The sequence below is a fragment of the Mauremys reevesii genome, linkage group 15 (assembly GCF_016161935.1).
Source record: "Mauremys reevesii isolate NIE-2019 linkage group 15, ASM1616193v1, whole genome shotgun sequence".
In the NCBI taxonomy this organism is placed as follows: domain Eukaryota; kingdom Metazoa; phylum Chordata; order Testudines; family Geoemydidae; genus Mauremys; species Mauremys reevesii.
In genome coordinates, this window is record NC_052637.1 from 36547806 (window position 1) to 36562672 (window position 14867).

The 14867-nt window shown below is 44.9% G+C and overlaps 1 protein-coding gene across 7 annotated transcripts in view; it reads left to right on the forward strand.

The window, feature by feature from the left end:
* RHBDL3 (rhomboid like 3) overlaps positions 1–14867 on the forward strand; it is a 116605-nt gene that overhangs the window by 79686 nt on the left and 22052 nt on the right. For 6 of the 7 annotated variants that reach the window (XM_039502329.1, XM_039502331.1, XM_039502336.1 and 3 more), the window contains 3 exons: positions 3111–3335; positions 4241–4389; positions 12111–12223. In XM_039502329.1, the coding sequence (XP_039358263.1) occupies positions 3111–3335; positions 4241–4389; positions 12111–12223 (487 nt within the window). The remainder of the gene's footprint in view (positions 1–3110; positions 3336–4240; positions 4390–12110; positions 12224–14867) is intronic. The other variant, XM_039502332.1, reaches the window with a different exon arrangement.

Sequence of the window (14867 nt, forward strand, 5' to 3'; positions counted from 1 at the left end):
AACTGTATCCTTGTCACACTTGGGAATGATATGCCAGTAAAGCAATGATGAAATGAGTCCCATATTCCAGAGCTGAATAACAATAGCAAAAAACCCCCAAAATACTGCGTGAGATTCCTGACCGCTGCTTCAGCCCCTTTATGCCAAGTGAAAGGGCTGGAGTGGCATAAAGGGGTTTGAACAGCCTGGGATCCAGCTGGGAGGAGGATTCCTGCACCGCAGGAGCACAGCTGTAAGGATGCCTTCTGAGGACCCTTGGCAAGCTCTGGTTTAGGTTGTATTCCAGTTCCAGGTGTGGGACAGGCGGGGTGTATCGTAGGCAGAACCACGCACACAACCCTACAGAGATTCTGGGCAAATAGGACCCTAGAGTGGTCATTACATGGGAGGCCACACATGAGGTTTGAAGCCAGCTTAGCCCTCCGTCTCTTTGGGCTATCTTTGTACTCCCCCCCCCACTTACAGGTGCAGCACAGACTCTTGCCCAAGCTGTTGACTGTCCTATCACATCACCCACATCCTTTTGCTGCACTGTGCATCTTCTTCTGAACACCAGAGATGTTGAATAAGGTTGTTGGCAGTGTGCGTATTTGCTCAATGTGGTGGCCGTGGCCCTTTGATGAACTCATTGACCTGCCTGAGATTGTAAAACTTGCACCTGCCTTAGTTGGAAACACTAATAAGGGTGGAGAGAAGCAGCAGCAAAGACTTTGGCCAGCCCACACCGCTGCTTGTAGCCATTGGTGTTCTGTGGCACGAGGCATGAGAACCGGTTGACATTTTTCCTCGGAAATCTTTTATTCAGTGAAGAGCAGCTGTCTGAGCTAAACCAAAATGTCACCAAAAATAATTCACTTCAAAATTTGTTACTGAAAAATTTTGTCATGAAAACTTTCATTAAATTTTATCTGGATTTTTAAAAACAAAAATAAATTTTTGGAAGGGAGAGGGTGGAATTTTTCTCCATTTCCTACTTTGACTCCCCAGTGAGAGTGAGGCGGAAATGGAGGGATAGTAAGAAAAGGAGAGAGAGGTTGAGGAGAGAAAGGAGCTCCCCCCTCCCCCACCCCAGTTGTACAAGCATGGTAATGAGAGTGCAGCGACTGTGATGCTGGATCTCAAGGAGTGTGCGCAAGGCTCAGAAAACCCTGCCAGGCTACTAGATGGTCACCCAAAATGGCCCAGTGCTCTGCTTCACAGCAATTAAATACATGATGCTCACTGCAATGATCAGCGTGTTTGAAGCAGCTTGGAACGATTACCCAACAGCCTACGCGTGCCTGAAAGCACAAGATTCAGGCTTTGCCATCTTGAGGATATTAGGCAAAAACAAAGTGATCCAAGAACCCAGAGACTGAGGCCAGTGCTGTTGTACTGTATTTCTTTTGTTCAGCCCTGGCACCGTGCTGGAGCAGATGTTTTGGGATTATGAAGCTGTGAAAATGCAGTAAGTTAGGGGAAAGGTCCACAGCTTGGCTTTTGGCTAGCGTATAGTGCTTTCTTCCCGCTTGTAAGGTCAGGAGAGGGGGTGAGTTCTGCTGCACTTCGATTATGCGGGAATGTAATATTCAAGCATGAATAATAATGGGAGGCTGTAATTGCTTTGAAGGCAGGGAGCACACCCAGTTTATTGTCAGCAGCTTATCACAGGAGAATTAGAGTTGCAATGCAGAATAAGATCCAGGTGTCTCCCTTAAAAGAGCCTTTTTTCCAGCTGTAGTAAGGTAGCCTGGATGCTGACCGCCATACGTGCGTTGTCTGTGCTGAGCATTATACTGGCATTTGTGTGATTTTTTTTTTTCTTTTTCGTTCCAGTTTTTGTAAATGCATTTTGATTGCTGGTGAGTGGTGCTAGCTTGACAGTCCTCCACCGTGGCCACAGACCAGGCCTCAGAGTGGGCAGTGGAAGTGCATGCTTCCCCTAACACAGTGCCCTACAGACATGCTTCGAACCGGCCTGGGATGTACAGTACCTTCCTTTTTAACCTGTGTAAACTTGATTTTAAACATTAGGTTTAATAAAAGTTTTCATATTTGTCAGTGTAAAAGCCTGAGTAATGCAAAATCCACTCCCCCACCAGCTTGCTCATCCACAAATATTTTCACTTTCTAATCACACAGAACCAAGGATTCATCCCGAGAGAAAACTAGGCATATTGTATAGCAGCTATATGATGCTGCTGTGCAACAGGTTTGTTTGAAAATACAGGCCAATTATCCCTTTACCAGGTATTTAGGGCCTGATTTTTAAGACAAGTAAGACAAAATTCCATATGCCTAATTTGTGAGTGCAAGTGCTTTTATTGTGCATGCAAATTGGGAAATTGTGTGCTCAAAAAGATAATAAGTTAATGCAGTACATATTCAATCATGGTAATTGCATATGCAAATTAGTCACACAGTTGTAAGCCCAAACTGTCTGAAAATCTGCCCCTCTATTTGTTATAGTAACAATTAAAAAACAAACAAACATTGCAAGCTTATAATAGCTAGGATTTTCTGAATATTAGTTAAATCTGTTGTCTGCTGTAGCTAGTGTGATCATTTTGGTACACAATACAAGTTTAGCATTCTCCCTTTGAAACTCTGTGTAAAACCTGCACTAGCACCAACTGCTGCGATAGTGATGCGGTGCCGTAAATGTACATGTCAATTACAACAGAGAAAATGCATGTCCTGAAGGAGCTGGAAAGGTGTGAGTGTGTGGATCACAGGTTGAGACACAGTGGGAATGCTTCATGATCAGGTGGGTTTTCATGAGATTTCTGAAGGTAGAAATGGAGGATGCTCAATGTATGTTAACTGACAGCTAATTCCAAAGGGAAGTGAGTTAAGAGATAGATAAGGGAGCAGGCCATCGAGAGAGGGAAGGGCTACCAGACTTTCTGACAGTCAAAGGGAGTTCATATTGCCCCAGTCCGGCGGAACTCACTGCCTCATGATAGTCACAGACTGATCCTCAGGATCCCGCTGCTCCAGCCTGGTAACACTCCTCACAGACAGTCACACTGGGCCTAGGCACAGAAGGCCCCAGCTTGGTAGTACTCTCACCTGAGAAGTCGCACTGGCCCATGGTTTGGGCTCATGTTTTTTCCCTTTTCTCTTTTTAGATGAGCAACAAAAGGTCCAATAGCTTCCGCCAAGCCATTCTGCAGGGGAACAGGAGGTTGTGCAGCAAGGCACTGCTGGAGGAGTCAGGACTAAGCCTGTCCCAGAGGCTAATTCGACATGTTGCTTATGAGACCCTGCCACGCGAGATAGACCGGAAGTGGTACTACGATAGTTACACCTGCTGTCCTCCACCCTGGTTCATGATTGCCATCACCATTGTAGAGGCAGGTATCTTACTGCGCCACTCCTGGAAACACCTCTCAGAGCACAAGAAAGTGGGGGAGACTTTTACCCCACAAGAAAATGCCAATGCGCCTGCCTCTCTTGAAGCCGCATTGCCCCTGGGGCCACACTCGGTGCTCATTTGGTGATCTGTGTAAATAGGCTGCAGGGTGAAACCAGCACATTCACTTTCACATTTAAATTGGAGATTTGTGGAAGTCTAGGTCATTCATCTGCTGCTTCCCACTCCATGAGCTTCTGGTGTGGTACCTCAGTACGGCTTCAAAGTTCTGCTTAACTTAGTTGTCTGTGGGCCACTAGGCAAAGAGTGGAGCCAGTGGTCCAGTCATCTGGCTGGAAAACCTAAAGCCTCTTGTGCCTTTGGTTCAAATTCCCTTTAGCCTTTGAGCTAGATAAATTTGGTTTCTATGGAGCTTACTAACTCTTTAGAAGGAGACCATACAAAGCAAGGTTCTGCATGGATGCTAAAGACTCTGGTACCTTTCCTAAGGGGTAGGTGCTTGCCTTGTCATTCTTCAATAAAACATGTCCCTACCCTCAGCTTTCCTCAATTCCTTGCTCATGATGACTGCATTTCAGTGGTGCTGTCCAGCTGCAGTTTGTCAGGTGCCTTTGGGTCCTTTGCAGTGAAAGGTTGTATGTAGATTTAAAATAATTTTGTTTGTTTTTGAGGGTTTTTTAAAATGTATCTTAATTGTAGTTTGTTAGTTCCTCAGAGCAGGAACCTTGTAATCATGTGTGTTTGTAAATGCTAGTATGCTCATAGTGCTGTCTAAGCATGTTGTAATAGCTGGGGGAACCTATTACGCAAGTTGGATGTTGGATTGTAGTTTATTTCAGTGGAGCGATGGTGTTCATTAACCGAGGAATCTCCCTGCTTTTCTAGGTTGCCTTTTTTCTTTACAACGGAGTGGTATTAGACAGATTTGTGCTGCAAGTCACCCATCCTTTATACCTGAAGAACTCATTAGTGTATCATCCTCAGCTCCGTGCTCAGGCTTGGAGGTACCTAACCTACATATTCATGCATGCCGGGTGAGTACTTCACAAATTTCAGAGGTTCCCCACAGCTGAGTTTCCAGAGAGAGCGAGATTGACTTGAAACAGTTCAGAATTGGATTTTATAAAAGGTTTTTCAGTTGCAAACGGCCATTCTGTGAAGGAGAACAAATTGCATGCTGTTGAGGGACCTGGTAAAATATTGGGCTGTTGTTCAGATGGGATACCTTCAAAGTCCTTGTACTGGAGGAAATGGCACTAGTGATTTGATAGGTGGTGCTTGTCCTCTCACTACTGAGCCAGTGACCCCGACATACATATCTGGGCCTATGTAGTTCTGTGCTTCCCCAACTGTCCATTTGCCCAATTTCCCCCAAGTACACCCGGGTGGATAATGGACAAGAAATCTGCAAAAATGTAGCTGAATTTTATACCAAATTTGCCACATTTGGCTGTGAGATGAAATCTGGTCTTATGGCTAAAGTACTGGACTGGGATTCAAGAGGTCTGTGTTCTAGTCCTGACTCTGCCACAGACAGCCTGTGTGAATTGCTTAATCCCTCTGTGCCTATAATTACTTAATAATATTTTGCTATCTTATTGTATTTGGTGGCATCTAGAGGCCCCAAATCAAGATCGGAGTCTCATTTTGCTAGGCACTGTACAAACACACACTATGAGACAATTCTTGCCCTGAAGAGGCAACAAGACAGACAGACAGACAATCAGAGGGGAAACTGAGGCATAGAATGAAGGGACTTGCCCAAAGTCACACAAGAAGTCTGCAAGCCCAGCTGGGAACAGAATCCAAGTCTTATGAATTCCTATTCCCTGCCTCTGCCCCACAGGGGGTTTATAAGGCTTGCTTAATTGGTATTTGTGAAGTGCTCAGATGCCATAGTGATGAATGAGCACCACAGAAAAGCCTATAAATGGCTGAAATGTCCATGCTTCTTTTGTGTGTGTGCGGGCCAGTAATCTCTATCTTTGCAAATGTCTGGATAGATAAGTTATGGTTTTTCCCTAAATTTTTCATAGGAAAAATCACCATGACAAACTTCTCTGCAATAGTTTATAATTTGAACCTTACAAGGAAATGGCTAGAGACTCTTCCTCCCTCCCCCCACTTAAATGAAAGATTAGATTTCCATTTGTCAGTGGTGCCCATTAAAATGCTGAAAAGATCCATCTGATGTTCCTAATTTGCTAGTGAATAGCTCCCTAAACATGCCTCTACTCAGCTCACAATTGGTCTTGTGCATAAGATCTCACCCAGATCTTTCAAGTAAACATCAAGTAAATTTCCTAGGAGGAGCCAGTTTTGTTCGAAAGACAGGGCAAGAAAGAAAAAGTTAGAAGAAATTCCTGTGTCTCCTGCATGCCATGGCCCTCCAAAAACGGCCTTGTCCAAACACATCTCCAGCTTGAGGATGGTGAGGGTAGATGGTGGGAGGCAGAGGAAGAGACACTTCTGCTGGACAGGACACAGACCACACATGCAAAATGTGAAGTGGAAAGGTCCATCTTTGAGGAACTCAAGTGAGGATGAGGGGAAAATTGGCCTTATAACAGAAAGTTACTCTCAACCTTAACAACTGAGCATCAGCCAAGGGCTTGTCTTCACTGTCAAAATTATACTGAGGAAAAAGGTATAATGAATGCCCATGAGCTATCCTGAGGTAGAAACTGAAGCAATGTCTACACTACTGGTGCTACAGCCGCACAGCTACGGTGCTTCAGTCGTGCTCCTATAGCGCCGTAGTGTAGACACTTCCTACAGTGACAGAAGGGGGTTTCCTTTTGCTGTAGTTAATCTGCTCCTCCGAGAGGCGGTAGCTAGGTTGAATTCTTCTATCAGCCTAGTGGCATCTACAGTGCGGGTTAGTCAGTTTATTTATGTAGCTCCAGGCTGTGGATTTTTTACACTCCTGAGCAATGTACCTAGGTCAACCTAAATTTTAAGCATAGACTTGGCCACAGTGAAGACTAGGCACTGTGGCTTTAGTGTGAGGTAAGCTCGCTTTGGTCAGTCTCAGGCAGGCAGGGGTATGTATAGTGCTGACCTTGGCAAGTTTTCCTCACCGTAAACCTCAAGAGCCTTGATTTCACTGTGTTTTTACCTGAGAATCGCTCATGTGCATGAATTACCTTGAGGTAAAAAATGTGTAGGTCTAACTCTCCATAATACGTACTTGTATACCTTGTATATACATACACCCGTGTGTATGTGTAGTATACAGCTTGTACAATCAGATAAAATAGCAAACTGCTTTGGGATCCATTTGAATTAAAAGTAAGATTATTAGTGTTTAAACTTCTTTCATTATTGTTTGCAATATGGCTCTCTAATCCATGAAATGTCACCACTTTGCCTTAGCAAGCAGCGCTCTGGTGTTAGTCACAGACTTCGCTTGAAAAGTTTGCCAAGCTCTTAATTTACCAAGTTTACTTCACAGCCCTGGCTGGTTTCGGAGGGAGGTGATAATGAAGACAGTATCTAATGTCTAACCTTTGTAAATATTTGAGATTTATCCCAGAGAGCCTCATTACTTTTGCAATGAATTCTAAATCATGTAGATACATAACCATCAAAACCACACACAGTCCTTCTTGAATAATAAACCCTGTAGCAGTTTTTATGAGGAAGCAGCATCAATAGTTATATGGTTAAATGATCATTTATTGCTGACTTGTCTGTATTAAGACCCTTTCATATGAGGAGAATAGATAAATCCCAAGAAGGTAATAATCTCTTTACTGTGAGCCCATTATTCCCATCTCATTTTCAAAGGGCAGGCTAATCCAGTGGTGTGGAGTCTATTGCTGTTATACCTCCTGCTGAGACTTTAACATGGTAATTTGCATTCCTTAATTTACTGCACTCATCTGCTTTTTTTTAAAGTGAAAGTGACAGTCAGAAAGTGTTGGAGAAGAAGGCAGTTGCTAAGGCCAGCTGGCAGCGCTTCTAGAAAGATTCCAAAAATGCACTGTTTGGGTCTCCGTCCTGATGGAAAGAGCTTTTTAAAGAGACCTGAAAGCCAAGCCGAAGCTGTAAATTTTGCCCTTCTGCTTTCATGCAAAGCAGCTGTTGATTATTGGGGGCCCACCCATTTATAACACAGCCGTAACTAATGACTTGCATTGATTCTCAGTCCCATTTGTTTGGTCCCAGAGAAGGCTAACGTCCTAATAAATCAGTTACATTGTCATTTCAAGAATGACACATTCAGAGCTGGAGAAAGCTAATTATGTTTTATGGGTGCTTATTGACTATGGAAGCTCTGATGCTCTTAGCTTGATGGGAAAGTGGACTGAATAGGCTCACTCCTGGTAATGCTTTTAAGAACAGGCACATGTGTCAGATCCACTGAAATAGCTTTTAGAGTCCCTAACAAGAATAAGCTTTGCCTGCAAAAGCTGCCTTGCTAAAATAAGGACAGTTGCTTGGTTTGAAAATGTTGGACACTCCCCAGGATGGTTACTAAGTGTCAGCCTCTTGTTTTCCTTCTATACAAGGGCAGTGAGATGCTCTGAATCATTCCTGTGATCTCTCTTTGACTTTCGCTAGGCATTTCCAGTTAAGTGCTTGAGTCCCCTGTACCTACATGAGCAGAATGAACACAAGAAAGTGACTATGCCTAGTGGGTCCAATGTTCAGAGCAAGCAGAATAAGCACATTCAGTTAGGTTACAGCAGGGATTCTCAAACTGGGGGTCAGGACCCCTCATGGGGTCACCAGGTTATTACATGGGGGGGTCGCGAGCTGCCAGCCTCCACCCCAAACCCTGCTTCACCTCCAGCATTTATAATAATGTTACATTTATAAAAAAGTGTTTTTAATTTATAAGGGAGGTTACGCTCAGAGACTTGCATGTGAACGGGGTCACCAGTACAAAAGTTTGAGAACCACATGCTCAGTGGTTTGAGCATTGGCCTGCTAAACCCAGGGTTGTGAGTTCAATCCTTGAGGGGGCCATTTAGGGATCTGGGGCAAAAATCTGTCTGGGGATTGGTCCTGCTTTCAGAAGGAGGTTGGATTAGATGACCTCCTGAGGTCCCTTCTAACCCTGATATTCCATGATTCTAATGTCCAATAATGATAAACTGCAGAACAAATGTGGGGAAGGGTGGATTATTAGAGGAAATTAGAGAGAGGCTGATGTCTTAATAGGTTTGTTTCTATCTTCTTTGACAGACCCAGACCAGTGGGGTACAGGAGTCTGGTAGAGGGCAAATATACTGGTCACTGGATGAGTAGTTTTCTGTTCCCTGAGTGACCAGAGCAGGGGCTGCACTAGAGTAATCAGGAACCTGCTAGAACCAATTAAGGCCGACAGGCTGATTAGATCACCTGCAGCCAATCAAGGCAGGCTAATCAGGGCACCTGGGTTTAAAAAGGAGCTCACTCCAGTCAGCCGAGGAGGAGCCAGCGGAGAGGAAGTGCGTGTGAGGAGCTGGGAGCAAGAGGCACAAGGAGCTGAGAGGGAGAGGGTGTGCTGCTGGAGGACTAAGGAGCACAAGTGTTATCAGACACCAGGAGGAAGGTCTTGTGGTGAGGATAAAGAAGGTGTTTGGAGGAGGCCATGGGGAAGTAGCCCAGGGAGGTGTAGTTGTCATGCAGCTGTTACAGGAGGCACTATAGACAGCTGCAATCCACAGGGCCCTGGGCTGGAACCCGGAGTAGAGGGCAGGCCCGGGTTCCCCCCAAACCTCCCAACTCCTGATCAGACACAGGAGGAGTTGATCCAGACTGTGGGGAAGATCACTGAGGTGAGTAAATCTGCCAATAAGCGCAGGACCCACCAAGGTAGAGGAGGAACTTTGTCACACTTCCTTTAAGGACAGGCTCGTGCCTTCCAGAACAATGTCTAGTATTTTGTCCAGCCTAACTTTAAAATGTCTCAAAGGATGAAGCTTCCACCACCTACCCAGGGAGAATATTCTACAGCCTCCACAGCAGGAAGATTTTCCTGATATTTACATTAGGCAAATCACAATGCTAACATGAGGAAAGCCCAAAGGAACTAAATATACCTACCCCAAGATAAGTGATGACTAAGGCACTGGGGACAGGATAACTGATTGGACATTTGGGTGGTGAGAACACCACGGGTGACCAAGAGCGATCTAGGATGCCATAAGGGATGTGTAGTACCATTGTTAAAGTACTTGGGAATCCTTTAGTAGCAAAGGGGAGGTGTAAATATTTGTATGATGCTTTAAAAAATAGAAAAGGACATCTGTTTGCCAAGTGCTGTTGATTAGATGTAAGATCTTTGCTGTTCTAAACTCATGACCAAACACAGCGGAAATCTACAGCATCAGTGTCTTTTTTTTCACAGATGCATCTGCTTGGGATTCACGCTTTCCGCCTGCCTCCCACGCAGGATGGCACTTGTTAACGTGCACAGTAGGGATTGTGAACGACAGGCTGGAGTTCCGCAGGCAGCCTTGACACTGTGTTCTGCACTGCAGGTGGGAGTTGCACAAGCACTCAGCATGGGTCTATCTCTGTTTCTGCTGCAGCCAATCAGCGTTTTACCATTGACTCTAGTAGGAGCAGAGCTAGGTCAACCCTGAATGCTTTTCACAATCCCTCCTAGCACTTGATAGATGCCCCACATGAAGCCAACCTATGTCAGCCAAACGTGAAATCTCTACCTTCTTTCTGCTCCTGGCTGCTATAAGCAGATAGGGACAGGCCCAGCAAATGTTAGGACATGGTGGGTGGGGCTTGCTAGCAGGAATCCTGAAGCAGCATTGTGTATCAGCAAGGCGAAAAAGGAACTGTCGTGGGACAGCTGCGCGTAACCTAGAATTGCCTTGAAACTCACGTGTCAAATTGATGTGCAGAGCTGGAGGGTTAGAGTGGTTACAGCAGAAGATTCTTGGGCTCTTGTCTGTCTCTGCCACTGTCTTGCTGTGTGGCTGCAGGTCACTTAACTCCTCCGTTAAGTGACTCAGGGCTGCCCAGGGGATTCAGGGGGCCTGGGGCAAAGCAATCTGGGGAGCCCCTTCCATTAAAAAAAAAAGGTGCAATACTATAGAATACTATATTCTCGTGGGGGCTCCTGGGGGTCCGGGGCCTGGGGCAAATTGCCCCACTTCCCCCCCCCCTCCCCAGGCAGCCCTGTTCGTACTCCATTGTACTCATGTGTGGAAAAAGGGTGTAATAAGAGTGTTGTGAGGCCCAATTGTTATTTGTAAAGAACTTTGTGGTCTTTGAAAGGACCAGAGGGCTGCAAAGGAGGATTATCAGTAAAAGCAATAAGTGCTCTGAACAGCTTGGTTGTGGATCCCCTGATTCCAGTAACGGTGCTTTTCTCTAGTATTGCTATTTATTTCCATGCAGAAGCTATTTCTTATTTTATACATGCATCAGTAGCTTCAATTATGCTTTGGCAATTATGAGGACTACGCTGAACAGGGTTTCACTTAAAGGTGAAATCATTTCATAGCATCTGCTTGGTACGATAAAAATGTTTTCAGGCAGGATATTTTACTCACTGTCTTTTTATCAGTAATACCTGTGCCACCAAAGTTTGATCTTTTCAGAGTACAATTTGGCATCAAAAGGGAGAACTTCCATTATATAGTTTAAAATACTATGTCAAGCACACTCTCAAATGGATTTGATTTTGCGGAACTGGACAATAGAAGGAAACCAGGAATCTTCTCTCAGTTGCATTCCTAGCCCCTGAATCAAACATAGCCTTCACTTAATCATCTTCATCACCAGTGTATTTGGTGGATCAATGCCTAGTGAATAGTCCACGGCTCTACATTCCTGCTATATGCATTGGTTCACACATTTTCCCTATGCCATATATTCCCTTAGGCTGGGCTATGCCTTGTTCAGGTTCACATAGTAACAGGCTTGAATCTGAGTAATGTGTGGAGCATTCCTAAAACCGCTGGTCTGAATCAGCAGACTTCTTATCATAGCAATCCATTACCAATGCTATTGAGAGGGTGAGGTGTCTTCTTGTAAAGATAGTGGCCCTTATAACATGGAAGATTAAGAGAATTTGATATAATCTTGGGAGAAGACAGAATTCTTATGAAATGGTTTGACAGAAAAATCAGGGAGTGCACTTTCTACCTATCTAGAATTAGCCCACTTAATCTGGGGATTATTTGTAATGTTCTTTTGGAACAATAAAAATCTAACATAATATCCACCCACAACATTCACAGACGGAATCCACCATGGTACCCTGTAATAAATGACTGGGGACTGTGAACTGTATCCATCACAACTTCTCTCTATTGGATGCTTTCAGATCTGTTCAATTTTATGTGCCAACATTGTCTTCTAGTGGCTGCAGCCTGCAAGGCTAAAACCCCCAACGTTACTACAGTGAGTGGTGAATCTTCCTTAAATAAAGCCAAAGCCTAGCTTTTAAACAAAGGACCTGGTTTTTATCCCCTTGCCATGTACACATGGCTTAGATTTTACTGCAGTGGAGTCTGCAGTCATGGATTCATGACAAAACCCATGCCCAGGGATAGCAGCCTGTCTCTTCAAATGCAAGTATCAGAGCATGTGATATGAATATTGATGGTAAAACAGCTGTAGGTCAAGTGACTTAAAAAAAATGCATGAAAGTTACATAGACTGAGCCAAAGAAATCTGTGATTAGAATCTAGATTGTGGCTCACTTGGCCTCCTCTTCCAAGACATAATTACATTGTGGGAAATAAGGGGAAAACACAGTTAGAAAGAACAAAACTAATGGTATTTTTCTTTGCCCCAGGATAGAACACCTTGGACTCAATATTGCTCTTCAGCTTCTGGTTGGGGTTCCTCTTGAAATGGTGCATGGAGCAGCAAGGATTGGCTTTGTCTACATTGCTGGAGTTGTAGCAGGTAAGTGGTTTGTCTGACTCCAGATGAACTTGAGCTACAAGTATCACAATTAATTTTCTCAAAGGTTTGGGTGTTTATGGTATGGGAGGAAAGGTGCCCACGTCCCTGACTTTTCTTGAGCAGAAGTTCTTTGCTTTCTGTGCCAAAGACCATGCTTGGGATGATGCTGGCCATTTAGCCTTGCCATTGTAATTCTAGCACTAAGGTTATAACGCTCAAAACATGGATCCATTGGTGCCACACAGTCCATCTTGCAAATAGCATCTGCATATTTTGGGAATGACCTTGCACAATGGTGCTGATGTAGGCAGCAATTACTAAAGTACCCCCATGTCTCTGCCATATCAGTTCTTTCAGCAGCAAGGAAGCCTTGATTTTTAGCTCTTCATCTTCCTTTGAGGTGCGTGCACTTCTATATGGCAGGGAAAGCCAGGCAGGTACTTCAAAGAACGTAGCCCCCATTCTGAATTGCAAAATTTTCCATTTGTTTAAAAAAAAAGTTTTTTTAAACATTGAGCCAAATTCTGCAAACTATGCAGCCCAGGTGCCTTCAGTGAACCTCAGAGCTCCATCTGAGACTCAGCAGGCGTGAACCAAGCCTGGAAACCAAAGAAGTGGTTTGCACAAACCTCTGTTAAACAAAACCTCAGAGGCTTGTGACTGGAGCATAGACACTTGGTTCAAATGTTCTTTATCTGCTGAAAGACAGCAGCTGTACCCAAAAGCCACCAGCACTTCCTGTAGAGCTCTCATGCAGTGCCTGCACAGCCTGGTGAGCTCTGCTCCAGGGATGTACCACTGCCGAAGTACTGGCAAGGTCCATGTCCAGGACTTGTCCAATTTAGGGCCTTCATGGCATCACTGATCACTGGTATGAACTTGGCATTATGCCATTGCATTTGCATCACTGTAGTGTTAGTCCCTTGGGGTTTAAGCAAGTGGCCCGATACCTTTGCCATTCTAATAGGAGGAGGCAGGGTTGCTTTCTTGTTCTGCCTTAAACCCTGGCTGGAATTTACGAGTTCAGAAGGAGAAGCAAAGTCAAAAGCCAAGATATTCGTTTTCACACTCTCTCTCACACACACACCCACACACGATTTTCAGGAGTGACTAGGGAGTTTATGCACCAACCTCTGCATTGTCAGACCCCCTTTAAGGTTTCACCCAAAAAGCTCATGTGTGTATCTCATGTGGCAGTGACAGCATTACAGTAAAATGCAGAAACTGATCACCTCTTTGTGTCCTCTCTGGCTTGGGTGGGCTGGGACTCGGGCTGGCCAAAGAGTTGGCTGGGGCAGGGCTCCTCCGACCGCAGGGGGTGGGAGGGTTCAGGGCTCCAGCGGGGGAGGGGAAAAGGAGGGGGTAGGGTAGGGTCGGAGCCCTCGAGTGGAAGGGGCAGGGCTGGATGCTAGCCTCCCCGAATGTGGGGTTCATGTGCCGCCCATGGCTGTGTGGATGTACTCTTAAGTCATTTAGGTGCTTTTGGAAACGTCATCCCATGTCTATTGAGCCATTGTGATTTGCAGAGTCCGAGGCTGAAATGTGGCTTGTGGGAATCCAGCTGAAATCTGGGTCTACCCCACTTACTCTGCAAAACTGAAACGTGGTTTGGCCATGCTGGGTACTATTGTGTGGTAACCAGCTCCCACACCCTGCTGGCTTCTCATAGCATAGCTGAGATCCAAGGCGCTAAACTGTGTTGGACACTGTTTGGAAATATGCTTACAACTTGACATCTTAGCCTAGGGCTTGGCAGATGGGTCTAGGTTTGACTAACTGCTTCCCAAAAAATACACAGACTTAAAAAAACCAATTGCTTATAAATGCAAAGTGCAAAACTAGGACCATTTTGAGAAAAGGCCCATGCCAGGCAGCACAAGCAAAGCAAGCCACCATTTAGGGTTTGTTGTTTCAAATCACATGCGAGCTCTGCAGGCTGACTCTGTCTCTTCCTTTGTTCGTGAGTCGTAGGTGGAATTGACTTGCCATCAGAGCCACCGCTAGCAGCGGGACCGGAAAGGAGCAAATCTGTGGCTTTGGCCTTTATCCTTGGTAGCTCTGGCCTGCTCTTGCTTGAGTACCGAAAAATTGTAACTGCAGCCAGGATCTGCAGGCCCACACATGCTTCTTATGGACTGGGCACGTCTTTTTGTTTGTCCCGGCTACCATGCTCCTTATTTATGCTAAATGAATTCTCCGATTTCCCTTCATGTACATGCTTTTCCTTTCATTAACAGTGCTATGTACGCTATGGAAGGCAGTGCTGAAAGTAATCCCTTCTTATCACAAGGTGAATACAACTTGGAACTTGTTAACATGAAGAATCACAGGTTGAAAACCAGCACACCTTTGCGGTTACATTGGTTTAGCCAGTTATTTGACACACTTGATTTAAAACATGTTCCTGGTGCTTTGAACTGTGCTTGGAAAGTGAGAGACTGCACATGTTAATGCTGTAGATGGAAGAACTAGAGATACAATACAGCTTGTAAACAAATGGGGCAGCCCGAACATGCTCATCCCCTGCCCTTAACTGACTTTCATCAGGAGGGATGGCTCATTATTTCTAATCTAATTCTCTCCACTTTGCTTGGCTCTGCTATTAGAACCTTTTGCTGTGCAGAGATGGTGAGACCGAAAGGGA